Genomic DNA, 26,022 nt, shown 5'->3' on the forward strand with positions numbered 1-26,022 from the left:
GAAACAAAAGTTATGAGGACAATAAAGATCCAAGGAGAATAAAACATTTTTGTTTTATTTTTCAAGACAATTGACTCGACTATAACAGTTTATGTCAGCTCATAAATATAAGCCCTCTTTAACTTGAGAATTAAAAGCAAAAAAGGAAATGTTGTTGCTTCAGATTCACATACCCACTTTGATTAACAATGTGTTTTAAACACATTTTTGTGGCACACATAATAAAAATTAAGGTTAGAAAAAAAGGATTTCTGAGTCTTTCTTTTTTTAAATCATCACAAAAAAATGCTGTTTGGAAAAAGATTGCATTTGTGACGTACCTTTAACCTTTAGCAAAAAAAATATTTCAACATAAAAAAGTAGGAATTTTTTAGCACAACCTTCACAGTTTTTAAGGTGCTACATTTGGCATTTTCGACCATGAATTATGGAGTAAGACTGTGTATGGAGTTTTCTGAATGGAATCATTTCTACTGCAGTTGGTTGCACAACAATGCATAGCATTTTGCAGTTCTCAGGGAGAAGACTCTGACCTTGGAGCTTTTTTATAAATCCAGATGGTGGCTTACACCACACATCTGAGACGGCTCCCTCTGCTGCGCGGCTATAAAAAGAAGCAGTTTGGTTCCAACTTGACCTTTTGTTCCTTTTTTTATCATTTTTACCAAAAGTAGTTTGTTGGATTTTGTTTTAATATATTAAAAAATCAGCAAAACAAACAAACTAGCAAAAAAGCAAAGCTAAGAGTCAAGATCACCACTAAACAGTTGTCTTTGAACAGATTAGTTAGGGGTGTTTTAGGCTAAAATTGGATTTTGGTGAGGCCAACATGTGATAAGTGCACAGACCAGCTGCTAACACAATGTACATCTACTCTGCTTGGATGATGAATACACAAAGTGCATGCAGAAGCTGCTTTGTTTCATATTATTCTTTGTACAAAGACTTTTATATCTAAGAGCCTGAAAGAGACCAGCTGTCCTATTAAAAGCTGCAAATCTGTTTGTGTTTATGTGTATAATAGCTTTTTTATAACCATTGCATTAGGCACATTGAACAATATACCATCTGGCAAACAGCTGACTGGACCTCACAAAAATCTGCAGCGCCGTGTTCATCTGTTTTCAGAGGTATTCTGCTGCCATCTACTGGATGAGTTTATGTATTGCACAACACGATAAAAACCATTTACTGTCATGACTCCCGTCATATTCACATTATAGTGCTGATGATTTATTTCAAAGCCTTGTTAGGTTTGCCTTATTGCACCTTTCCTTTTTTATGTCTATCTTGCAAATTTATTCTTAAAAGTAAACTTTTATAGAAGTTGGCATGTTGGGATTTGCTCTAAAATAAAATATTTTTACCCATAAATGTAAAAAAGGCTCAATCCCTTCTAAAGATCACTAACTTTTCCGGTTAGCGCACCATGCTCCCACTACTTTCTGCTTATTATTATCCCCGTCTGTCTGCTGGAGGTCTTCAGGTGAACGACATCAGCAGCTGACTGTGATGTGTAAGAACATCAGTGAGGCTGTGTGGCCCTCAGTCTGGAGTCCAGCCAGTCACTTAACACTTGTCAACAGTTTCTGATGAAAGTGACCTTTTCCTTTGCGGCCTCTTTTTCATTAGGAGGGTCAGAGGTTGCGGCTCAAGGCTCGTTGTCTGTCAGTCCACGAGGGCAAACGGTTCAAGAAGCAGGGGATGTGAGGACAAAGAGGGGGAAGGGGGAAAACATTTGACGGCTGCAAACCTTTTTTCTTTTTTTTTTGTGTATGCTCAGCTGGATCTCAAGGCAAATTATTAAAACGCAGCTTCAGCGTCCACCCAATTTGATTAATATTAAGGTTGGATTTGATTCAAGACTCCAGAGTGGCCCACACTAATAACATGCTGATTAAAACTTGGAGCTCTCTGCTGGCGTGCTCATTTAACGGGCTGCCACCCTCTCGTTCCTGTTTAACTTTTTACTTCCCTTCCTTTCAACTTTCTGTTTTCTATTATGTCTGCTGAAACAGATGTGGAGCGAGTCAAAGACAGAGGATCAGCCAGCATCCCTCTCCTCCTCCTCCTCCTCCTCATCCCCTTCACCCCGGCCTCTCGCAGATGAAAGGGGCCGCGCAAGGCCAGTGGACGGCCGGTGGGGTGTGTGCTATGCGAGGGCCCCAGACCCAGACACAACACAACCCACAGCTCTGCGGGCCACCACAGCTGGGCTGGAATGTGACCTGCTTCAGAATTTAATGCCAGACAAGGCCCTGTGTGTGTGAATTACAAGTCCAAAAGGAGGGCGATGTCAACGAGAGAACAAGCGCGCTCTGACTGTCGGAGCTTTTTGACAAATTGCAGAAAGGCCTTGGGGCTGTTTCCTCCATCTCGGCGAAACAGATAGAAATGGACGAGCGTGGAGCTTTTCTGATCCTCTTTATTCATCAAATGATATATAAGGCAAAAAAGAAAAGGCATTAAAAAATGTATATGAATTCGATTTTTACTACCTTTATCCACCATCCTAAAAATAAAAATGACAAATCAAGTAAAAATAAATATGAACCAGTTAACATAACATATTTCGTTTCTGTAAATGAAAACAGATTCCACAAAAAAGTAGAACCAAGGAGCTTATTTGATTCTGGCGGATAAACTGAGGCTTCGTATGGCGTTACTGTGAGCGCAGCTGCTCAGGACAACAGATACATGATAGTAAACGAACTAACACTACTAAAATAGGCATTTAAGTTTTATTATGAATATCTAAACGTCAACATATAAGGCCTTTAGTAGGCTTTTGGAAAAAGTGTTTTTCTGAGATGTGTGTCTTGCAGGTGAGGTCACAGGATCTTGCTGGGATCGTAAAAATTCCGCGTCGTCGCTGACTTTTGAGAGTCTACTGAACTGAGGAGAAATCTTTCAGGAAGTCGCAGGTTTTCTTCTGGATCACCTCCCGCAGCTTCCTAACCCTGCGAGTACTGGAAGAACCCACGAAGCTGTCGGGCTGCAGGACGGCCATTCCGTTGTGAACATCCCCCATGATGATCAGCTGCCCATCCGTTACCGTGACGTTGGGACAGGGGCAGTTCCAGTCCACGTTCAGGAGAGTCACCTCCAGCGGCTCTTTGCCGAAGAACCTCAGTCCCATCTTCTCGTCCTTTAAGATTTCCTCCACCGTCACTAGAGCGTGGCCGGACTCTTGCTCCTCCGTCAGCTCCGTCACACGCCCCAGGATCACAAAGTCGCTCTTGCAGAAGCTGGCCACCATCTTGCCTCGAGGTTTGCACGTCTTGCAGTTGTGGTTCTTCGGGAACGGGCACATCTGTTCGCAGGCCTCTTTGGACTCAAAGTTGTTCTCATTGCCGCCGCAGCCTCCGTACACAAAGGACTGGCACTTCTTGAGGGTGCTGCTGTACGCCCAGCGGGGCTCGTAGGCCTTGCACGGCCCCTGAAGGCTGGGGAGGCTGCAGGGAGCTGCCAGCTCTCCTCCACACGCCAGCATGCAGGCTTCATATGTGTCGAAGTGGTTTTGGTTTTTGTTGCACTGGCTGTACGTGAAAGTGAAGCAGTTGTTCCTCTTTGGTTCGTAGTACCAGCTGATGCTCTCCTCTCCGCAGTCGTCGATGTCCGGACTCTTCAGGCACTCTGCAGCCGGAAACGGCAGGCTGGTATTAGTCCCCTCCGCATGTTGGCCTTTCGAGTCTCTCTTAACCACCATCAGGGGAAAGTGCGACGACATACTTCCGCCAACGTTTTTGGCTGTGCAGGTATAGATCCCAGCGTCCTGAATTTGGGCGTTGTATATAACCAACTGGCCGATGTTGGTGACAACAACGTTCCCCTGGACATGATTGGGCTTCATTATGATGTTATCTTTGCCTTTCAGCTGCTTTTCCCAGGTGATTTCCGGTTGGGGCTTTCCAGACACCTCGCACAGGAAGCTCGCCGTCTCGCCTACGAAAACCGTCTGTCTGGTGGGTCCGTTGTGTATGAGAGGCAGCTGAATGTCAGTTGGTAAAGTGGTCTGGAGGGCAGTCGTGGGTCGTAAGGTGGTCTCCATTGGCACTGGGCTGGTGTGCGGCCAAGTCAGGTGATACCTGTACGAGCGCCAAATAGGATCTAGTTAATATCAGATTTGACTTTATCAAAAATGATGACACCTCACTAATTATTTTCTTAACTTGTAAGCTACGTTCAAACCGCCCTGGGCAACGTGCATTCATGTGGCAAAAGTCTTCAGCGTAAAAAACTCTCTAGCTACACAAATTTTTACGATGGTCATTGAACGCGCAGATCTAACTTTGACCTATCAGGGACTCAGATTTGGTGGTGACAAATGGAGGATGTCACGGACGTGCCAACCATTTAAAAATTGATCATAATAATTGCGTTTTTTCCCGGTTTGACATTTCGCACCAAGTCTCTTCCAACTTTAGGTGGTGGACATGCGCTAGTAAACAGAAAAGAAAGAAGAAGAAGAGGAAGACCCTCCCTGTTTGTCGAGTGTGAACACGCATCACAGTCCTGGTGTGAACGTAACTGTAGAGTTAATGCAAGAGAACTTTACCTCTTAAAAAAATTAAAAAAATGTCCAAAATACTTAACATGTTACCTGCAGGTGACCTCAGAGATTGCGATACCCTTGGAACAGGCCTCTGCGTCCATGTAGCATTTGTTATAATAAGTCATGCCATCAGAGGCACAGGTGAAGTGGGGTTCCCGCTCGCAGCGGTCTCTGCACTTACAAACGGGCTGCCCATCCCAGATGTCACACTCCGAGCCTTGCTGGCTGCACATGAACTTGTCGCAGGTGGCGCCCATTGGCATTCCAATGGGGCCCTTGTTGCCCTTGATGTCTATGTAGCGAGCAGCCACACAGCTTTTGTTACCACACACATTAGCGCAGCACTTCTCGAACGTCTCGCAGTCCTAAAGTTAGAAAAAGATTGTTGGAATTATGGTTCAGTAATATTAGCAGAATAAAACTGCAGGTTTCTGCTTTGGTTAATTTCGAGCAATCGAAAAAATTCATACATGCAATTCATTTTTTTGAATCTCCAACACAATTGGAGCTGTTTTTGCTCATCTAAAAATTCATATAAACTCTGAAAAGTCACTTAAAATAATCTAAAGTAAAAGGTCTTTAAAAATATGTCCAATAGATTTTATTTTCTTAATTTCCGGCTGTCATAAAAGTAAATAAATGTTAAAACAATGAGCATAAATACTAAATATTTACCCTTTTATGTGATTTTGTAACTTGTGTAAAATATGGACATGAATATAGTAAAAATATACGTCAGATGACTTCGAATTTCTTTTAAAAGTACATAAAAATGTTGTTTTTTTAAGTTTCATACTTCTACCAAGACCTTCCAGATGCAGACTGGCGTTTTCAGGTCTCCGCGTGCGTCAGGTTCAGCCTCCGACAGGTGAACTCACCTGGTCTGCCTCGCACTCGCGCATGCAGGTACTCATGGCATCCACCCACAGGTTGGGGTTCAGGTCATTGGGGCACATCCCTGCATGAGAGTACACCACCTTTGCCACCGACATCATGGGTAACGCTCTCACGCGGCAGCTGCTCGTGCACAGGAGTACAGTGTAACACTGTCCAACGAGGAACCAGATCCATCGGGGGAACAGCATCCACCACATGTCGGCAAAGACCCGAAATGTCCCCCCCGCCCCCCAAAAAAATATAATATCCAGAGGGATTGGCACGATTTAAAAGTTTCCAAAACAAATCCTTCAAAATGTTCTGCTCGGGACCCGCAACTTGGATCAGAAGAAAATGCGCGAGTGCGCGTTCTGTGGAGCTCTCCAGGTTAAGAAGAGTTTGGCGCTGCGGAGCGCAAACCCCCTCCAGGTCTGGCTACATGAATTACAGTGACCTGTCTGTTCGGTCAGCAGATCCCAGCTGAGTTACAGTCTTGATCAACTTAATTAAAAAAAAAAAAAAAGTTAGAGGGAGGGAGGTTTGCAGCAGGCGCTGCTTCAGGAAAGACTGAATGACACCTGTGCGTTCAGCCGCATTAACCCTTAACGCGTTAGAATCTGCGCGTGAGATGTTGTAGAGCCATTGTAGAGTCAATAAAAGTAAATGTTTCAACTTAAACCTGACTTCAAATGTTTAAAAATCCTCACATTAAGACAAATGAAACCTAAAAAGTTTTACACTCCCCCCCCCCACATATTCAAGCTTTCATTACAAATAAAGATTGTATACCATGGCCGATTATTATTATTTAACTTTATGTTCTAAATTAGATATGTAGATTAGAATTTTGTTTGAAATGTATTTTATTTCGAAAAAAGTGGAATTTTCCCTGTTTAATTGGAACATGTCCAGCAGATGGCGCCAAATCCCACGAATTCAGTATTTATTTAATTTCTGCACTAAAGAAACTTTGAGTTCTGTGTTTCAAAAATGTGGCTTTTTAAGTAATCCATCGTCAAAGAAATCTAATAAAATGTCACAGTTTGAATATACTTATTTAATTATTTATGAAATAATTGTGCATTTTATTAAAAGGCACATCTTTTTACTTTGTTCTGCGCTAAAGTAGCCAGGCTTAAATTTACTGTTACAGCAGAAAAGTCGGGTTTTAGGACAGTTCTGTTGGATTATTGACACGCACGTCTCGGATAATAAAGACACCTTGAAATAATACTGAGAAAATGGTGCATTCCAACTAAAGGCGGGTCCAGGAAGTGCTGCAGAGAAAGCAATAATGTGGTGGTGATGCTGTCTCAGGTATAAGACTAAGAGGGGGGAAAGGAAAAAAATGACTTTTTATGCAATCTCTCTCTCTCCATTTATATATATATATATATATATAAATACAAGGAGAGTCCCTGCAGAGTTTAATGAGGCCCAGAACTCCTCAGGCCCTGCAGTCTGGCCTGCTGCCTGTGAGGGCTCCCACTTACATTCACACAGGCAGTCCCAAACCACACAAAGATGTGCACATCCAGGATCAATTATTATTATGAGGTCATTTGATGTAGCAATCCGTTTTTAGCAAAGTGGAGGTGTGTGCACACGTACACGTTTAAATGAATTTGTGCAAAGTGAATCAAACGATGTTTGCACTGTCTGCTCACCCCCTCCTCTCAGCCTCCACCCCCCCAACCTTCACCCTCAAGACCCTGCATTCCCAGCATAGTCGGCACTGGGGGCTGCAGGGTGTCACATATTGGATAAAGCCACACAGAGGACCTCACGTGGAGTGCTTCAACCGCTCCATGAGCCTCCAGCATTTGTGTCGTCTGCAAGGAAACCACCTTGACTTTGACCTTCTCTCTACACTGTCAACATGTTTGTTAGCCTCTGAAAGTTGTGATCAGCCCATCTGAAGTGGGTTTAATATAATAAATAGGATGCCTGAGGTTAGAACTGCTCCTTAACATTTGTTTATGTTTCACAGAGAAGCTTTTTATACTCAAAGCATTAAAAAATTGCTCTTTACATAGTTTATTTTTATATTTGTCAATATGATAAAGACTTTACCTTGATCTGAGATGGAGTTTGAGTTTTTAATGCAGCCTCAGGTTAAACACACCCAATCCAAGGCTGCAGCAACAAAGTTAATGTATAAACATGTTCAAAATCAGATTTTTATTGGTTTATATTTCGGTAAAATGTCAGCTTTTGGAGACTGATCTTCGTGCAATAAGCTCGGAACTTGTAATAACTGATAACTTCTCCATGTGAAGACAGACAGATTCTGATCTCTGACCTGCAGCTGGTAAGGAAAGGAACAGGTTTTTAATAATTTCACAATCCAGAGAGTCAGTGTAGATTCCCACAGTGGATAAAAGCATTCCTAAAATTCTTCAGTTGGTCTCAAGGATTTTGTCACTTTTTTCATTTGTCTGTTGTAACAGAAGGATTTGTTGACTTGTGCTCTCTGACACGTCCTCTGGTGGAGCTGGACCTGCAGAAAGTCATGTTTAATGTATATTCAAACTTTTTTTGGACCGATTTTTGAGTAGATGGATAAACATGTTTGTGCAGAAGTCAGAATGTTGCAGCTTTTAATGCAGAAGGAGAGATAACATCTGTGTATGTGGCGTCTACAGTGACATCAGCTTCAGACTCCTGGTCTGAAACGTTCTGTTACACCTTTAACCCTTGTGCTATCCTAGGCACTTTAACATTGGGAGTTGGGTCACCTAGACCCATTAGACAGTGCTCTGAACCTTTTTTCTTCAATGATTTGTGATCTTCACTGGTGTCCATGGATTACATGAAATCTTTCCACCTTTATCCACCTTTGTCATGGTAGGGAGAACACGTCAACGTAAGGGTGGGGTCATCTAAGATAGCACAAGGGTTAATGTTTGGTTGGGGTCAGAATCATCATTTATTCACTTTAAAATTGAAAATTGCAACCAGACTTGAGCAGCTCGAGACAGTCAGATGACGGAAAGTGGGGGCGAGCTTACACCGTCCCAACACTCCCTTCCAAAACTCAGAGGTGAATCTCTAAAGCAGTGTTTTTCAACCAGTGTGCCGCGGCACACTAGTGTGCCGTGGGAGATGGTCAAGTGTACCGTGGAAAATTGCCCTCATTAACTGATCTAAAAACATTTCCCATCTCCAGGATTTCAGCTCTGTGTTCATCCAAACAGGCCCTGATAAAACACTGAGGAGTTAGGAATATAAAAGATCGTAAAAAACGTTTTCTTTGCATTTATTTTATTTTTATTAAAGACATTTTGATAAGAATGACCGTGCCGCGATTCAGCTGCAGCTCCGGTGTATTTGGGAAAAGTCCCGTCCCTTTAACTGTCTCCACCAATCATTCTTGAAGGCTTAATCACATGTCATCAGTCTGACCAATCAGAAGTGCTTAAAGTCTTCACTTCCTTGTCCCGATTTAGCTCGTAAAGTCACTCAGTTCTAACAAAAATACCAGCTAAAGCTCGTCTTTTGCGCTGTAGCTTTCCACAGAATCCGGTATCAGACCGTGGAACAAGTGAACAAAACAATGAAGCTCCGAAAACCGATCTCCGGCCGTTTTATGCACTACATCTCCCATGATGCATTGGGTTGTGAGAGTGACAGGGCACAAGGAGATCTGTCGTTAAACGTCTTGAAACCAACGAACACACATCAAACTATTTTTAAATCTTCTAATTTAACTTTTATTGAATCTTTTAGAGAAAAAAAACAGCTGCAGTTTCCAGCTTTTTCTGCAACAATTATCTCAAAAATGCATGTGAGATTGTGGAGGGAGGGGCTGTAGATCAATACAGACTATGAGTTTCTCCTTTTTTTAAATTTTTGGATGCTGGTGTGCCGCGGGATTTTTTTTAAGGTTAAAGTGTGCCGTGGCTCAGAAAAGGTTGAAAAACACTGCTCTAAAGAACTACTGCCGCTCTGAAAGAAACTAAAGAAAGCGCGTTTATTTATTTAGCCTAAAAACTGCTAAATTAAAAGACCACTAGGAACACTTTCGGAATTGATCAAAAGACGATCGGATTGGGTCTTCGAGGCCAGTTTCTTTGCCCTCAGCTCTACTCAAACTTTGTTCCCAAAAGACCCATCTCTGCTTTAGTTGATAATTGAATTCAGAACAGCTAACAAACTAGCTAGACATGTTACAAAAGGATTTCCTTGATTAGAGAAGAGGCTGGCAGATGTGAGCATGCGGGTTCTTCTGAACCTTCAGGGCTGAATCTGCATTTAACATCAGCCAACAATGGCTCCTCTGAAAGTCCCGTCCTTATTCCTGACACTTCAGACTAAGATGAATCCCTGAGCTTCAGTAGATGTACGACAGGTGTGCCCAAGTGTCCATGAGTTACACTTTTTTTTCAAAAAAACACGCCGACAGCATTCTGCGCAGATGATGCAGTATTTGTGGTGTCCAGATGGCAGCGTCTCCACATCTGGCTTGTACATATTTGTATAACTGAGGATTTTGCCAAAACATTAGCACCCACGTTACTGCAGCATAGTCATTGTTTGTCTTCTTTACGCAAGATGGAGAACAAAACAAATTCTCATGTTAGGTAAGTTCATTACAGAATGTACAACAGTGGTTTGTTGTGCAACTGCAGGTGAAAGGTCAGCAGAGAGGTTGGAGTCCAAACTGCAGCTGGAGGCTGCAACAGCAGCATTCTGTTGAATCTTTTGAAATATTAGCTGATGTCTGAGGTTCTGACTCGCCATACAGACTGCTGTCTTTACAGAGTCCGATTCCTCAGCCTATGGGTTAAGCAACTCAAGACAAAATATATCTATATATATTTACTTTATTAGAATAATTCTGTGCATTGAATCATCCAGATTCTCAGTTTCTGTCATTCCCCTCCATTTATTCAAATACTGCTCACTTTGACCGGAACTCCATAAAGAAACGGTTCATGCAACAATTCAAGATAAAAAGCCGCCCATAGTCAAACGTATGACAGTCAAAACGGATGACGACTCTTGACTTGACATTTCTGAAGGGTTTAAAGCAGCAGGAGCAAATATTATCAACATTTTTATGTATCCATCTTGAATTGCTGTCTTAATAGATGGATGTAACAAAACAGATAAGTTTAAATGAAGAACTTTTATTTTTGAGTCAACGATGATAGATTACAAAAGCTCAATTCCATCTGGTCTTTTATTGATGCCTCAAATGACTGCAGTAGACTTGTGCTCGTGGGCTCCCTCTTGTGGCTGAACCATGAAACTCAATTTAGTCCATTGGAGAGATCCAGAAAATATGACGTCACTTCCCTTTATAGACTGTTTAGATATTTATTATGGTGTAATTGATTAACATTGGTAGACGTTAGGATGTTTTGATCATACAACTAAAGAAAAAGAAAACAAAAGTTAATGTATTGTACTTTATCAAACAACATAAAACAACTTCAAGTGTTTTTTTTTCTTCTACAGTATACAGAACCTGCTTCATATAAAAATATCAAACTCTGAATGCATAGGTTAATTTCAACTCCATGATGCAATTTCTGCAATAACTAGCAACCCACAAATCTCTTTACAGAAACACAAAGATCCCCACCACCCCAAAAAAAGCTAACAAATTACAAACATGCAGCTGTTGTCGCCCGCCGGGCACGAAACTGTTTGATTTCTTTGACTCCACATCGTCCAACTTTCTTGAGGGAATTCCTCCCCAACAAACGCAGCACAGCTTCCAGCAAGTGTTTCATGTGGTTGGAAAGGAGGAAAATAAGCACTCTGTGGTCCTGATCTGCTGGAACACTTCCATCGCATTGCACTTCAATGATAAGACCTCCAAACTTTCAGAATCGCCGCTGAGCCCCTGCACTATAAAGACGTTCAAAATAATAAACCTAACATGTTAAAAATACTCAAAATGATGAAAAAAAATCAAACAAGAAGTAAACACTTGTTAGATGCTGATTGTAGGGCATGTGCAACATCTCTGAGGGGAGGGAGCCCCCGCTTCATGCTTTCACCTGGCTGTGGCGGTCCACCTTCACCACGCCGTCGCTGACCGTTAGTGTCAAATCCCCAGCATCCCATCTTCTGAATTCCAACAAGGCTAAGGTCCATGAAACAGCTTTGGGAATTCAAAGAAAAGACCGGAATGTCTTCAAACGTTGGACGAACAGAAAAAAAATCTTTTTAGAGTTATATTCTTTTTTTCGGGCGTGGGGGGGGTGTAAAAGCTTTACTAAACTCCGTTTTGGTTTCCATTCTAAATAAATGAATGAACGGCAACTAAAGTTTCAGCATGTTTCACACAGAACCTCTGCTGTCATCTGATCGCCTCTCAATCATTAATATGAATAAACTCTAAATTTATGAGTAAATACTTTACAACTGATTTAACATAACACACTGCAGACTGAGGGTCTGTATTTGTTCTTTATCGTGCCCATCTGTGTAGGAGTGATGTGATCAGCCAGTAAAAGATCCCAAAAGCTCAAATGAGAGACAAATTTCACCTTAAGAGCAGAACTCTCTGCAAGACACTAAAGGTTTCTGCCAAGAGCACATAGAAAAGTGTCGTTGGAACTGCAGCTGCTACTGCCAATCCTTCCCATCATCCTCTGCTTCTACATCTTCAAAAAGTCTGTATAAGGCGATTGCAAAAGTCCTAATTGAGTCCAGCCTACAAGGAAGACAAGCCAACCCCCCCCCCCCCCCCCCACATACACACACACCCCAATTGACCCACTAGATCCTTGGCACAAAGTGCAGTGGGAAGAGAGTGATAAAGAGAACGGAGGGCATATGCTTTCACACATAATGGAGGGCGCCATGCATCAGTAGTCGCTTGGAGCTGGTTGGATACATGAGAGCAGCAGGAGGGCCGGTGGAGGACAGGAAGAGGGCAACAGCTACAGTGGACAAACAGATGCCGATCGGTTCAGAATCAGGGACGGACGCAGGCAGCAGGTTCAGGTTGCTTATGGGTGGCTACAGAAGCCCATCAGAAGACCTCAGGAAAGGGGGGGTTGCAGCTTTAGTAGGTGAGCCGGGAGGCCTTCATGTTGTAGCAGGGTCTGTCTGTCAGACTCCCACCAGAAGAAAAGAGGGACAAACTCTCGCCTTTTTCCAGCACGATTTCCAGCTCCTGAAAGTCCTGCAGCCGAGCCACATCTTTGTCCTGGAAAGAAAAACCACGAGCAAATAAAAAAAACTGTCTTTATTTGGGAAAATGTCACTTTGTTCAATTTCATTCTAATTCTAAATTGTACATTTTAGAGGCGTGAAGCAGCTCAAGACACAAAAATCTGGTCTTATGAGCATGCAACTCTATAGAAGAAAGCCTACACTTCACCTTTCTCAGCATGGTGTTGGGGAGCTTGCGGATCTTCTCCACGTGCTCCGGACTGATGTCTAACTCCCGACAGCAGACTCTGAGAAGGGAGCGGTACGTGAGCTCCTGTCGGTCCAGCTCCACCTCAATGAAGTCGTTCTCTCTGGCGCTGGGGTTCTGGATCCGAACTTTCAGTACCAACTCTGCAGATCAGAAGGAGAGTCATGCCACTGAAAGCTCTTTTGAGGAAGCACTATGATAGAGGCACAGATTCTTCTTCGGCTGGTCTGTTTGACATTCAAAAGAATGCTGTGAAGCTGGGACGGGGAGCGCTGCTTCACGCACCGCGCTTTCTTGGTTTAACTAAGTGGATGGATCAAATCAAAACCACCGCTGTCTTTGATTTTCTTCAGAAAAGCAGAGGAACCCACCTTGTACGTTAACAGGGAAGGTGCTGGTGAAGAAGAACGGCTGGAAGGCTGGCATGGGCCCGCTGGCCTGGTTGTAGCTCAGCTGCTGTGGGACAGACGGTTGTCGGTTCAGGTTCTGGTTAGAGCTGGCCACCTGGGCTTGAACCTGACTGCTGCCGCCGCTGCCTGCCAAATTGGGGCACGGCGAGGCCAGTGGAGAGGAACACATGGTTCCGTTGTGGGCGACGGCGCTGGAGTAGTCGGCGTGATTAACCAGGTGAGGCTCAACGGACAGGTCCATGGGCACGGTGCAGTTAACCACCGTGTGGCTGTGAGGCGAGGACGCAGTGGGTGACGCGCCATTTTGCTCGTGCACTGGAATGAATTCACTAGCTTGACTGTGGTTGACGGTGGGTTTTGCTGGAGAGGAGCTTTCAGAGAGCAGACTGTGAGACGTCTGGATCCCGTCTGCTGGAGGAGGAGAGGCGGAGTCGCTCTGTGCGTCTTCAGCAGAGCCGTTCTGAACGTTGTGCTGTCCGAGGATGAGCTCAGACTTGCTGTCCATCTTGGAATACATGAAGGGTGGATTGGACAGGTAATTAGGGATGATTGCTAACTCCGGCTCCTTGAGTTCAGGCACGTCTTCCCCCTCAACTGTGGCAACAAACAAAAAGTCCTTTTAGGTTTACAGAAATGCAGCAGTCTTGTGTGCAGTTGCAATATCAGTTTTTTCCAAGTGTAAAAAGTTTTGTGGCTGCAACGAATTATTGAGCATCTATGAAAAAACGATTTTAAATGTTTAAAAAGTTTTGGCCACTTGCAAAATTGCATTTATAACAATAATAATTTTTCCAACACTGCAGACTAAATTTAACTGAATCTCACCTTATTCTCAGTAGGTTGAGTTGTGAACATCAACCTTTGTGTTGATTTATTTTGTTAATCAAAACCTGGAATTTTTACAGTTTTGCTCCAATTAACACAAAACTACAAACTAGTTTGGTGGTTGCAGGCAGGGAAGGGGAATTTGTTACGGTGTGCGCTCCTGATGGTTTACACGGTTTCTCCGGACGGCGTAGCAGCATTTCCGCCTTCTGTGGTCCGGAAGCCTCGGACCGCAGTCCGTCTGGCTGCAGTCCGAAGCTTCATCCGGACTAGCTTCGTGTTTGGACGGAGCGCACACCATAACAAAGCCCCCTCCCCGGCCTGCAAACACCAAGCAAGTCCGGAGGAGGCTTCGGACCGCGGTCAGTCTGCGCAGTCCTGAGAAACCGTGTAAACAATCATGTGAATTTGTGGTTCCAGTGTTGTCAAGACAAAATAAAGGCTGATGTTATTCCCACAAATTTACATCCAAGAGACACATCGCGGCATCGCCCGCAAGGAGTTTAAGTTCATCACAGCTAAATGTTGTTGTTGGCACATCTTAGCCTAATGCTAACCTTTCTTCCCGGTCCTTGTAGCCAAGAATAAAGCACTGGCCGCATGAGCGAACAGGTCCTTAATAATAATCGTAACAATAGTTAAAGAACATTTAGAAATCATCTCCTGCTGTTTCCCGCTAATTTTGCCGTCTGAGGACAGCTGCAGCCTCCCTCTAGCACAGATTTTGCCATGCTGAACTTTAGCTGGTAGGACCAACAACGCAGTAGAACAGCGAGCACTGAAGCCATCGCCCCAGCGTTTTAAGTGACAGAATAAGCGATGTAGAAGAAGAAAATGAAAAAGCGGTTTGGCGGATTGCTTTTTCATTTTATAATTTTGAGTCAACAAATGCAGCTTCATTTTGAAAATGAAAACGCATTTCTAGTATTGACTTTTATTTTTAATTATGGTTTTAATAATGAAAATTGTAAGAAAAAAAACGTATGAATGAAGAAATACAACATTTTTGCAGAGCTGGTACACCGATTGGAAAGAAAGGTGCTGACTGGTTGATCTGCAAAACTCGCGTCAAAAGTATGAGGACGTAACTTGAGCGTGAAGAATTTTGTGAACCAAACACAAGATTAAGACTTTTCTGAGCACCTGGAAAATATTTTTACAAGTGGAAAAATTAGATTTCTACAGGTTTACCTTTTTTTTTTAAATATATATATGTACATAAATGTTGTGGACTTGCAAATATTTTTGCAACTAACTGAAGTTTTTCCTTCCACATGTAAATATCATTTATACATGTAGATATCATTTTACTGCTGAAAAATACTATAGAAAGACAAACCCTATAGCTCAACTTTGGAGTGTATTAACCAAAGACAAATGTATTCTATAAGATACAATTTTTTAACTGACGTCTCATCTGTCACAGAGTGGATATCATATCCTGGGGAATAAAAAAAGTAATTAGAAGAACTTTACCGCCTAACAGTCGCTTGATCTCTGGTTTGGATGTTAGTTGAGACGCCAGCTCATCTTTAGCCGTGAGGACTTCTTTGTCTGCCCCACAACTTAGTAAATAGGTCACTACATGCTTATGGTTCCTCTTGCAAGCCCAGTGCAGGCATGTCCTAAAGAAAACAATGAAAGAAAAAGCATTTAGACATGAGATGTGGCCCATAGCATAAACATATTTTCACTTGAAAGACCCACTCCAAAGAAAATCGTGTTAATTGTGTTTTTGACGTTTTTGTTGCACCACTAATGTTAGGTGTGGGCTGTAAGCTAAAGGGAGAAAGTGTAAACAAAGGGATGATGGGATATCAGCAGAGGTGATTTTTTTCTAATTTCCGCTCTGCAGAAACTATGGCCTAGAGCACAACAGGTTTTTGGATTTTGCCTATAAATCATAATTAAAAGACCACTCTGAACTTTTTTACAAAAGATTGAAATATAACTGGAGTGGGACTTAAGGAACACTGATTATAAAGACAACAATTCTGGAAGTTAGAGTCCTGGACAATCAGACAGAAGCTGATAGTGAAAACACAATTTGATAAGCAAAGGAAAAAGTCGCAATGTTGGCGGTTTAACAAGCTCTGCTTTGTGTAATAGGATAACAGTGAGCATTTTTAATCCTCGTTACATCAAGGACACGTGATAATTGCTGATCGTAAAACAACACTGGGGACTCATTTTTGGTCAGATTAAACATTTTCGTAATACTTACCATCCATTGATTTCGTTTTGGGAATTGACGTTTACTCCACTCTCCACTAACGAGCGCACTTCGTCCAGATCCCCGATAGCAGATGCTTCTCTCAGCCTCTCTTGTAATTCTTTATCCAACGAAGTCGTGGACATTTTGCCACAAAACACTAGCGATGTTAGATCATATGGTGCAAAACCGCCGTGCTATTTACATCAATTGTCAAAACACAATCCACGACCGATTTAACAAGTGATTGCACACAGCTCGGGCTGAACAGACTCTCCAGCTAACTGTAGCTACCCCGGCTAACCTTACCTACTGGCTAGCTTGAGGAGGTGTTAGCTTGTAGCTTCAGCTAACGTAACTTCGTCGTGGCCGCCATTTAACGGGGAAACAGCTACTTTTCTCCTTTGTATTTATGTATGCTGCTGGTTGACGCCACAGAAGCGCTGTCGTCACCCTGAACACTCGTTCAGTCCTAAAACTGTGGTGACAGTCAGAGGTCTGCCGGTGTAAAACGCCACCGTCTCACTAGGGGGGGAACGTTAAGATGTGACAACTGCGCACAAATGTTCGTTCCCATGGTAGCGGTTACTTCACGCAATAACCTTCCGTGTTTTACTTTTTAATTAATACCAAACTTAACGTCAGATTCTTTGTTTTTGCCCTCAGCGTCACGAATAAAATGATAAATTTAGTGCGAACTTCCAAGCATGGTAACAGGTGCAACACTGCTGTCAGTCTCGGCTTGTGTATGATTGTATCGTAAAAATAATTATAGTTTCTACACGTTATTTGGGAATTGTTTCTTGATAAAATATAAAATAATAATTTGACTAGTATTTAACAACAAATGTAAAATTCAATTTTAAATGATGGATGGAAATATTAGAGCCCTTGGCTGACTAAATAATGGGGTTGAAAACAAAGTAAGTATAATATTATGAATGCATATATTCACAGCTGAAAATAATACATGTATATAATTAAAATAAACATCATAGTTTACAAAATAATTACGATTAAAATAATTTCATGGAAAAAGTAAATATGAAAAAGTTAAGCTGAAGCCAAATAAAGCAAATTTAAAAAAATAAATAAAACTTAAATCATTGTTCAAGAAAATGAGAGAAACGTGCTCTAAATAAGCCTAAATAGTTAAACATAACTTTAAGAATTTTTGCAAAACAAACCGGAAACTGCTGCCGAACAGGTTAGCGTTTCTACAAAATTTTCAATTCCCTCAAAAATGTAAACCCTTTTAATAATGATATTTTTTAAATACCAGAAGCCAAAGAAAAGTATATGGTTAAAGTAAATTAAATATATTTAAAAATAAATAAAACAAAAATGCAACACCTAGCTAAAAACACATTTATTTTCCACCCGACAACTGAAAAAACCTGTTTGCACTGAATTGCTAAACGTTTGATTTGACATTACTAGTTGAAAGTATTCTAAAGTTATAGCTCCTAATTAGCACACAGTTTGCCCTTTAATGGCTCGTTTTAAATTCTTACCAAAAGAAAAACTGCAGGAGAAGCCAAACTTTTCGAGACTAGAATTTCCTGAAATACCTTGTGGGGGGCAGAAAATTAAATTATAAAAAAATTATATATTATTTTTTTTGCCTGGGGAAAAAAACACGGGGAAATCAGAAGAACTACCAGGCTAATTTCACTTCTAACATTGATTGGAAAAAAGTCTGGTCTTTACCACAAAAATACTTCTTAACAAATAAAGTCAAAGAAATCTCTTTTAAACTCCTACACAGATTTTATCCAGCAAAGCATTATTTAACTAAATTTAAGGCTGACATAAACACCAGTTGTACTTTCTGCCAGAAACAACCTGAAACCTGCTCTCATTTATTCTGGTCTTGTGAATTTACATACAGATTTTGGAAAAACATTCACAAATTTATCACCGATTCTATTTTTGCTGACATACAACTTTATTATAAAAACATACTTTTTGGTTTTCATAGCGTTGATGTCAAAGACCGTGATGCTTTCTTTTGTGTAAACATGGTATTATTTATCGCTAAATTTCATATACACAAAAGAAAATTTTCCAATAAAAAACCGGATTTCTTTGTGTTCAAACTGGAACTGCAGCGTTATTTAAACTTAATTTCTGCTTCAAAAAATACAAAAGCTCAAAAAACAATTAGCATCTGTAAATCTTTTGGACTGCTGACATAGATTTACTCTCGCATTTTCTCTTTTCTCTTTTCTCTTTTTTTTTTTTGTTTCTTTTTATTTCTTATTCCCTTTTGTGTTTATTATTAATAATTAGTATTTTTTAAAGAATGCAACATGTTTGTTCTGTATTCAGAATTCTATTGTACATTATATGTGCATAATTGTTGTATTTTCTTGTTTTGTATGTTGCAATTGTTCAATAAAAAAAAAAAAAAAAAAAAAAAAAAAAAAACAGGCTTCCCTGCTCTCCTCCTGTTAGCGGTGCTCTTGTCGCAGATTTTATTCTAATCGTAAAGTGAAGCAAAACGAAGAAGAAATAAGCGACAAGTACTTCCGGTTCAGGTGGCGCTTTGATTATTGTCAAGAGTCTGCCATTTTGATCAGGTGTACTTTGCGCAGTATATGCCGTGGAAGTGATTCTTATTATTCACCTCAAGGTTCCGAACAAAGTTTCTATTATTTGAGGAAAATGCTGTCAGCCGCCCAGTTACTCGACGAGTTAATGGGCCGAGACAGAAACTTGGCCCCTGACGAGAAGCGGGCCAACGTGCGATGGGACGACGAGAGCGTAAGTTAGCCTGTTAGCTAACTTTAGCCTAGATATTGAGTTTGATAAGGTTACACAGTTGAGATAGGATGTGAGCACTGAACTTATTATTTTTTAACATTTGAGTCAAATATATTGCACAATCCTTCAATGAAAGCGTTAGACTCGGCGAGGATTTGGCAACATTGGCGGGAACTTTGGTCGCGTGGTGACCCGACGTAGCCTCATTTTTGCTAATCGCTCCTAGCGGATCAAAGATGAAGTTTATTTCCCCGTTATGAAGATCAGACCGGATTTAATGTTAGCTACATTAGGCTAGCATGTGTTAAGAGTAAACTAGGTTTACTTTGATGTACATAATTCAGGAGGACGGAGAGATTTTTTTTTTTTTTTTTTGCGAATGGTTGGCTCTTTATTTGTAATCTTATTGCACAACATTGGTTTGTTGTTGCAGAGTCCCTATAAAAGACGTATAAACAGTGAATTTATTTTTTATGATTATTTCTGATTGAACTCATTAAAAATGTGTAATATCATTATCCCATTAAATGTAAAAAGTGCTCACACTATTTTTTATCATAGGTTTGCCGATACTATCTGTGCGGCTTCTGTCCAGCTGAGTTGTTCACGAACACTCGTTCTGATTTGGGTATGTCTACAATTTACATATTAACCTCTCCCCCACTCATATATTAACTGTTAGGTTAACAGTATGTTTGTCTTCCTCCTCTAGGACCCTGTGAGAAGATCCATGATGAAAATCTTAGAAAGACGTAAGCTGGAAGCTTTTAGTCGCCATCTTTCTGCAAGCTCATCTTTCTCTAAACGACTGATTGTGATGTTCCAGGTATGAGAAAAGTTCTCGGTTCCAGAAAGAGGGCTACGAAAGAGACTTTCTGCGGTATCTACAGTCCCTTTTGGCGGAAGTGGAGCGGCGGATTCGTAGAGGGCACGCTCGCCTCGCACTTTCCCAAGCTCAGCAGAATTCTGGGGTTGGTGCTTTATTTATTTATTTATTCTTAATAAAAAAATATGCAGTTTACATGCTTGTTCCTTATTCTAATTTCCTGCATTGTGCTGGAGCTTCAATCACCAGCTTAGCAGGATTTTTACTTTTATTGTTATTTATTTATTTTTTTCATTTCTGCAGGGACCTGGTCCGACAGGGAAGAATGAAGAGAAGATCCAGGTTCTAACGGAAAAGATTGAGGACTTGGTTGTTCAGGTTAGACAGTAAAGAATGAAAGTATGCTTTTAGTATGACCATTAATAAAAATATAGAAAATTGGAAAATGTACATAATGGGTTGTTGCACCTTTTAGTGTAGAGTTGCAGCAATTAGGATAATAAAAAATACTGATTATTATGTTAAAACGTGTTTTTCTTATGCATTATTTTTCACTATTTAGCTATTTTGCTGCTAAGCTGTGTCTGTTTCTGCACGTTTCTGCAGATCGAGGAACTTGGGTCTGAGGGTCGCGTGGAGGAGGCTCAAGGAATGATGAAACTGGTGGAGCAGCTGAAGGATGAGAGGGAGATGCTCAACTCCACCCCTTCAGTGAGTCATGAAGGAGGGGTTGTCCTACAGTGTGCAAACATACATTTTTGCTTCCATTTAAAAAGTGAATGCAGTTGACCTATGAAGACTAAGACTGGTTAAAAAAGAAAGAATATTGTTCGTTCACAATCTAAGTTGATTCCAAAAGAAAGCTTTCGACATCTAAACATGTGGGGAGAAAAGATAACTAAAAAATATATATATATTTCTCTATATTCCCTGCAGACCATTGAAAGCTTTGCAGCTCAGGAGAAACAGATGGAGGTGTGTGAGGTGTGTGGAGCCTTTCTCATCGTGGGTGATGCTCAGTCTAGAGTTGATGACCATTTAATGGGCAAACAGCATATGGGCTATGCCAAGATCAAATCCACCGTGGAGGAGTTAAAGGTAACAGGATCACATGATTAAATCAAAGCTGAAGACAAAACAATGAAGATGTCTTCTTTTTTTTTTTTTTTTTTTTTTTTAAGAAAAGTGTTTTTAGTTTTTTAAGTTTTCTTGCAAGGACTAAAGTGTAAGAGGCTCTTCTTGGTGTACAGGAGAAACTGCGGCGTCGCTCTGAGGAACCTCAGGGGGAAAATCCGGCCGTCAAGCGGGACAGAGAAGACCGTGAGCGTGAGAGGGAGGAGCGGGAGAAGAAGCGCAAGGAAGAGGAAGAGAAGGAGAAGGAAAGAGAAAAAGAGAAGGAACGGGAGCGGGAGAGAGAGCGGGAGCGTGAGAAGGAAAGGGACCGGGAGAGGGAGAGGGAGCGAGACCGCGAGAGGGATCGGAGATCCCGCCGGAGCCACTCGCACAGCCGCCACTCCAGCCGCACGTCGGATAGGAAACGGAGCAGATCGCGTGATCGCCGGAGATCAAGGAGCAGAGATAAGGACAGGGAACGCAAGCGTAGCAGGTATGCTCCAAGTTTTGGAACTTTGCACCTGAAAATGTTTAAGCAGACTACAGTAATGCTTAAATTGACTGAACTCTCCTAACGTCTTACTTCGTTGTATTGCAGGAGCCGGGACAGAGAAAGGAAGCGCAGCCGTGACCGCTCGGACAGAAAACGCCGCTCCCGCAGTCGTGACAGGAGGAGGTCTCGCAGCCCCGAGCGCAAGTCTCACCATCGGCGCAGCCGCAGCCGGGACAGAGACAGAGACAGAGGAAAAGAAAAAGAGCACTCATCAAAAGACAAAGGTATGGGGTACTCTACTCGTTAAAGACCCTCTCTGGTCATCCTTTGATCTATTGATGCGTTCCCACTGGTCTTTTATTCAGGATTATGCCATTTTTTTTAGGCAATATAAAAAACAGTGGTTTTCTGGGACATGTTTCTGTAGAGCACTAGTAGTTCATTAGAAATTCACGGGCCAGACTTTTTGTATGGAGCAACCTCGTCTTCCTTCCCCTCACAGTTGCAGATGAGGTTGTGCCCCCCCAGTATATATTTAAACGGAACAAAAATGCTGTTTTTCAAATAGCATTTTTGTCGTCTGCTACCGAGTCACAACGATTGAATAAAAAATACTTAAAATGCCATTTTATCTGAATTTTCTTTATATATTTCCTCCATCAGAAAAATGCAAACCTGAGTGTGATTGATGTAGACCTAAATTCATGTGATGTTTTGTCAGATCGTAAGGGGACAGAGGAGAAGAGCAGTTCTAAGAAAGACAAGCATGCTGACAGTGATGCAGCTGCCGTCAAGCCTTCATCAGAGGTGGAACCCATGCAGAGCGAACCAGCTTCCTCCTCCCCTCTGCTTAACGGCCAGCAAGAGCTCCTCCAATCTGAAGGTGACACTCAGTCCAATTAAAACTGATCTGATAGGACCTCAGATCAGGCTCAGGTAAGTGCGGCTTCCTCAGCACTTCCCCCTGGCTCTCAACCCACCTTCACGCTTTCCTTCCCCCCCCCCCTCCCCCTTTCCTTTTCCCTCCTCGTCACCCTCCCTCTTCACTCCTGTTTTTCAGTTCAATTCTTATCATTTTCTTTTTTATAATTGTCTTATGTACTGTATGCAAATATCTTTATCCTGTTTTTGATTAGTGCATCGTAAGTATGCACTGAAGATGAAGGACTAGGCCCGATGATTGAGAAGGATGTAGAAAACATTCACAGAAAGCCAAGAGGGAAAGACCAGTGTAGCCCTGAGCAAACATGCCCAGAGGTACCCCCTTATTTTGTCTCGGTTTTTATTCTTTTGGTCCGTATCATTGTATATTCCACTTTTTTTTTCTTTTTGCTTTTGGACGTAACGGCAAACAAAGTAATTCAAGCTTCCCTGCCTGCATTGACGTGTCTTTATGTCATTTTTCTCACTGTGAAACAGGAAGACGTAGTAACTGCTGTTTTAAAGTCGCACAGCCTTCCAGCCAGGCAGCAGCTGTAGTCTGTCTGCTTTGTACACTTTGCATATTTTGGGAGAATGTTTTTTCTTCTCCTCTAACAGTAACCCACTCCAGGCTTTGTCTAAAGGTGTACGCCGCAGACAAGTTAGTAACAACGTCACAACTGCCATGGATGTGTTGTCCAGCTTCCTGTGCCTGATAATGCCATGCACTGTTTTTTTGTTTTTGTTTTTTTTGTGGGGTTGGGAGGGGAGCCTTATGCCGCTAACTAACTGGAGGGTAGGGCTTATGGAATGAATTGCAGCTGACTTCCATACCTCACACAGCGTTGGTGTTGTGAGCGAGACCACATGAGAAAAGGGCAAATTAAAAATCATGGATACTCTGACTGTCAAACTGTGCAGGTACTCACCCCAGGTACTCCTTTCTCTACCCACATCCATTTCTGAATGCTGTTGCTTGTCAGAGAACACATGCTCTAGAACTTGGATATATCTGGATTGTTTAATTGTCTTGCTGCGGTTTTTTTTTCAGTATTGTGTATTTCTTTGGGGCGGAGGTTGTTAGATTTAATTATTAAAGACTTCCCACCTGATATACTCCTGCCAACAGCTGAAACTGTTACTGACCTGCTGTTTTCTTAGCCTTATTAGTTTTTTTATGTATCTGATGTAAATTCCTCTTGAAGCTATGATCTTAAAATCTTTATTAATCCACTTAAAGGTAAATGAAAAAGTAAATATTCCAGTTTCAACTGTAAGAAAGCCTGGTGTGTAAATGAGAAATTGGTTAGCACACAGTACACTTTCACTTTGGCAAAGGGAATATCAATTAGTTTGGCCCACTAATTCAAATATTTTGATCAAGATATTAGGTCACAAGCTTTAAACTTAAAAAAAAAAAAAAAAAGGAAGTAAAAGAATCCTTAAATGATAGGCGGTGTCTGTATGCTCCACATCCTGGTCAGTTGTTTTATTCTAAATGACGTGTGTGGTGTTGTATTGTTGCTCAGCTGTCAGCAGTTTGGGGGTCTTTGCTAACACGCCTCTCTGTGACCGTTTCTGTCCCACAGGGGAAGGCGGTGGAGGAAGACACGGAAGAGCATCCTCATCCTCACCCTGAACCTGACACATCGCTGCTTAAAAACAAGGTGAACCACAAACGTGTAGTGGCTTATTTAAGAAATCAGCATAAAGTACATGTGTTAAGGAGCGAAGCAATATGTTTTGGTTGTTTTCTTTATCTTTTCGCTGCCTGTATCTGTTTCGGCTGGATGAGGGTAGCCGTGGTTCATCTGCTTTTTCATCAAATTCATTGATTTAGATGGCAGCCAGACATCACCTAAATACCAAAATTAAAAAAGCTCCTTTTGGGTTTTTCTTTTATTTTGAAAATCTTTACACATCCTCCATGTTTCTTGGTATTTAGTACAATTGAAATCTAAAATGAATACAGTGCTTGTGATTTGTGTTAATTTGTCAGGTTCCTGACCTCATTTTTATTATCTTTTTTTTTTTTTTTAAGTCGGTTAAAAGCGTATGTACAATGTAAAGACCCTTGATAGGGAGCGTTTCTTTGCTCTTCCACCTAGATCTCACGTGGAATGCTCTTGTCCCATAACTGTAAAAATATTCTCACTTATTTTTGATCAAATGAGAAGTTTTGAAGATGCAACATTTGTTTCTTTTTTTGCCTTCCTTTTTATGTCCATGTTGTAATGTTAAATAAAAATGTTAAACCAAAATAAAAGTCTTTTTCTTTGTGTGAAGCAAAACTTCCTTCTATACAGTGTTAGGATATTTGTTGCTGCTGCTCTGGGAAGAAGTTATAGACCCTCTTCAATCATCTTTACGTCTGTTTTAAAAGCATTCAATTATGCAGTTATGATTATGGCGTTTGTAGCCAAAATAGACACAAAGTCATTTTCTAGGACATAGTTCTTGCAGATCGGCAGTAGTTCATTAGAAATTTGCCTGAGTTATGGGTGGGATTGTTAGTGCAGAGAGACCCCGCCCCGTTACTAAAAGCAGGGAGCTTGTGGCCTGTCCAGCATATTTTCTACGACACAAATAAGCGCTTTTTTTTCAAATGCAATTTAGAGCATAACCTTCTCTTTATATGTCCTCCATCAGAAAAAGTCACAGACACAAAGGTTTATTTACAAACATTAGAAATAACCATATAATTACCAATATTTATACACCTTCCTCAAAAACAGTTTTATTCTTATTCTGACTCTAAAATAAACTATTTGTTATTCTAAAATCTGCCATATTAAAATTTTACTGATATAAAGTTTTCACATGCTTGAAATTGACCTGGTAAGTTATAAACTCCAAATTTCAAAATAAAGCTCATTGTTAATGTGTAGATTTAATAATTGTATTACATAATAAATCCGAAGTCTTATAATACTTGAACAGTAGGGGGCAGTATAGACCAATAAACTTGATATACTCTGCTGTGCAGTGAAGGGAGTCAAGGCGATGCGTTTTTTTATTTTTCTAAGAGAATTAAACTACAGCACACGGTGTGTAAAATAAAAAACTTCTATTTGCAGAAAAAGGAAGTAGATGTGTAAATAAATGGCAAGAAGATCACATGCACCATTTTATACAAAGAAAACAGGAGGTGGACCCTTGCCTGGTGCTGAAGAAATTAGTTTGAAAGGAAATCATTTTCACGTACCCACTTAATGTGAATGTAGGTTAAAGCACAAGCGATTCAGGCCAACGAGGCAATTTGTTGGTGCTAATAACTGCCCTTTAAGTATCTGCTTATGGCACTTGTCACTCAAGTGCTGATGGATGGTCATTTTTCCCCCTTAAGGTTTGCACTGAGCCTTCAAGGAAAGTGAGCTGTTTGCAACATATGGAGTGACAATATTTTCATGGTGTAGTCGGCATTCACAGGACAGCTCCTGAAAAAGCAAAAAATGTTTTTTAAAAAGGCATCTTTTTGTTTTTTTAATGTTGGGGAACCATTCTGAGCCTTATTCTTAAGGTCCCTAACCCTGTAATGACCCAGTTGTTAACTCAACTAACTCTTAAAAGTGCAGAGGTGGCAACAACACCTGGAAATCTGTCGGATCTTAAATCTGCTGTTAAAAGACCTGCTGATAAACAGG

General features: G+C 41.2%; 3 protein-coding genes across 4 annotated transcripts; 1 reads left to right on the forward strand and 2 right to left on the reverse strand.

Annotated features, from left to right (window-relative positions):
- Positions 1-1,761: 1,761 nt before the first annotated feature.
- Positions 1,762-5,926, reverse strand: wfikkn2 (WAP, follistatin/kazal, immunoglobulin, kunitz and netrin domain containing 2). Its single transcript, XM_004071714.4, has 3 exons — positions 5,434-5,926; positions 4,604-4,920; positions 1,762-4,088 (listed from the first exon to the last, which is right to left on the reverse strand). The coding sequence occupies exons 1-3, from the start codon at positions 5,647-5,649 to the stop codon at positions 2,888-2,890; spliced, it is 1,734 nt and encodes a 577-aa protein (XP_004071762.1). The 5' UTR covers positions 5,650-5,926; the 3' UTR covers positions 1,762-2,887.
- Positions 5,927-10,543: 4,617 nt separating this feature from the next.
- Positions 10,544-16,838, reverse strand: ankrd40 (ankyrin repeat domain 40). The gene is made up of 5 exons (XM_004071715.4): positions 16,272-16,838; positions 15,524-15,672; positions 13,184-13,816; positions 12,774-12,955; positions 10,544-12,599 (listed from the first exon to the last, which is right to left on the reverse strand). Exons 1-5 carry the CDS (start codon positions 16,403-16,405, stop codon positions 12,456-12,458), a joined length of 1,242 nt encoding a protein of 413 aa, XP_004071763.1. The 5' UTR covers positions 16,406-16,838; the 3' UTR covers positions 10,544-12,455.
- A 1,957-nt stretch (positions 16,839-18,795) lies between these two features.
- On the forward strand, positions 18,796-24,644 carry luc7l3 (LUC7 like 3 pre-mRNA splicing factor). Of its 2 annotated transcripts, none has more exons than XM_011478290.3 (11): positions 18,796-19,025; positions 19,587-19,653; positions 19,738-19,777; positions 19,852-19,996; positions 20,155-20,229; positions 20,458-20,562; positions 20,788-20,949; positions 21,102-21,457; positions 21,563-21,741; positions 22,179-22,340; positions 23,968-24,644. In XM_011478290.3, exons 1-11 carry the CDS (start codon positions 18,927-18,929, stop codon positions 24,015-24,017), a joined length of 1,440 nt encoding a protein of 479 aa, XP_011476592.1. In that variant the 5' UTR covers positions 18,796-18,926; the 3' UTR covers positions 24,018-24,644. The 2 variants fall into 2 exon arrangements, with proteins under 2 accessions (XP_011476592.1, XP_004071546.1); XM_004071498.4 differs by having other exon boundaries at positions 18,798-19,025; positions 22,179-22,393.
- The last annotated feature ends 1,378 nt before the right edge of the window (positions 24,645-26,022 follow it).

The sequence above is a fragment of the Oryzias latipes genome, chromosome 8 (genome assembly GCF_002234675.1).
Source record: "Oryzias latipes chromosome 8, ASM223467v1".
NCBI lineage: Eukaryota > Metazoa > Chordata > Actinopteri > Beloniformes > Adrianichthyidae > Oryzias > Oryzias latipes.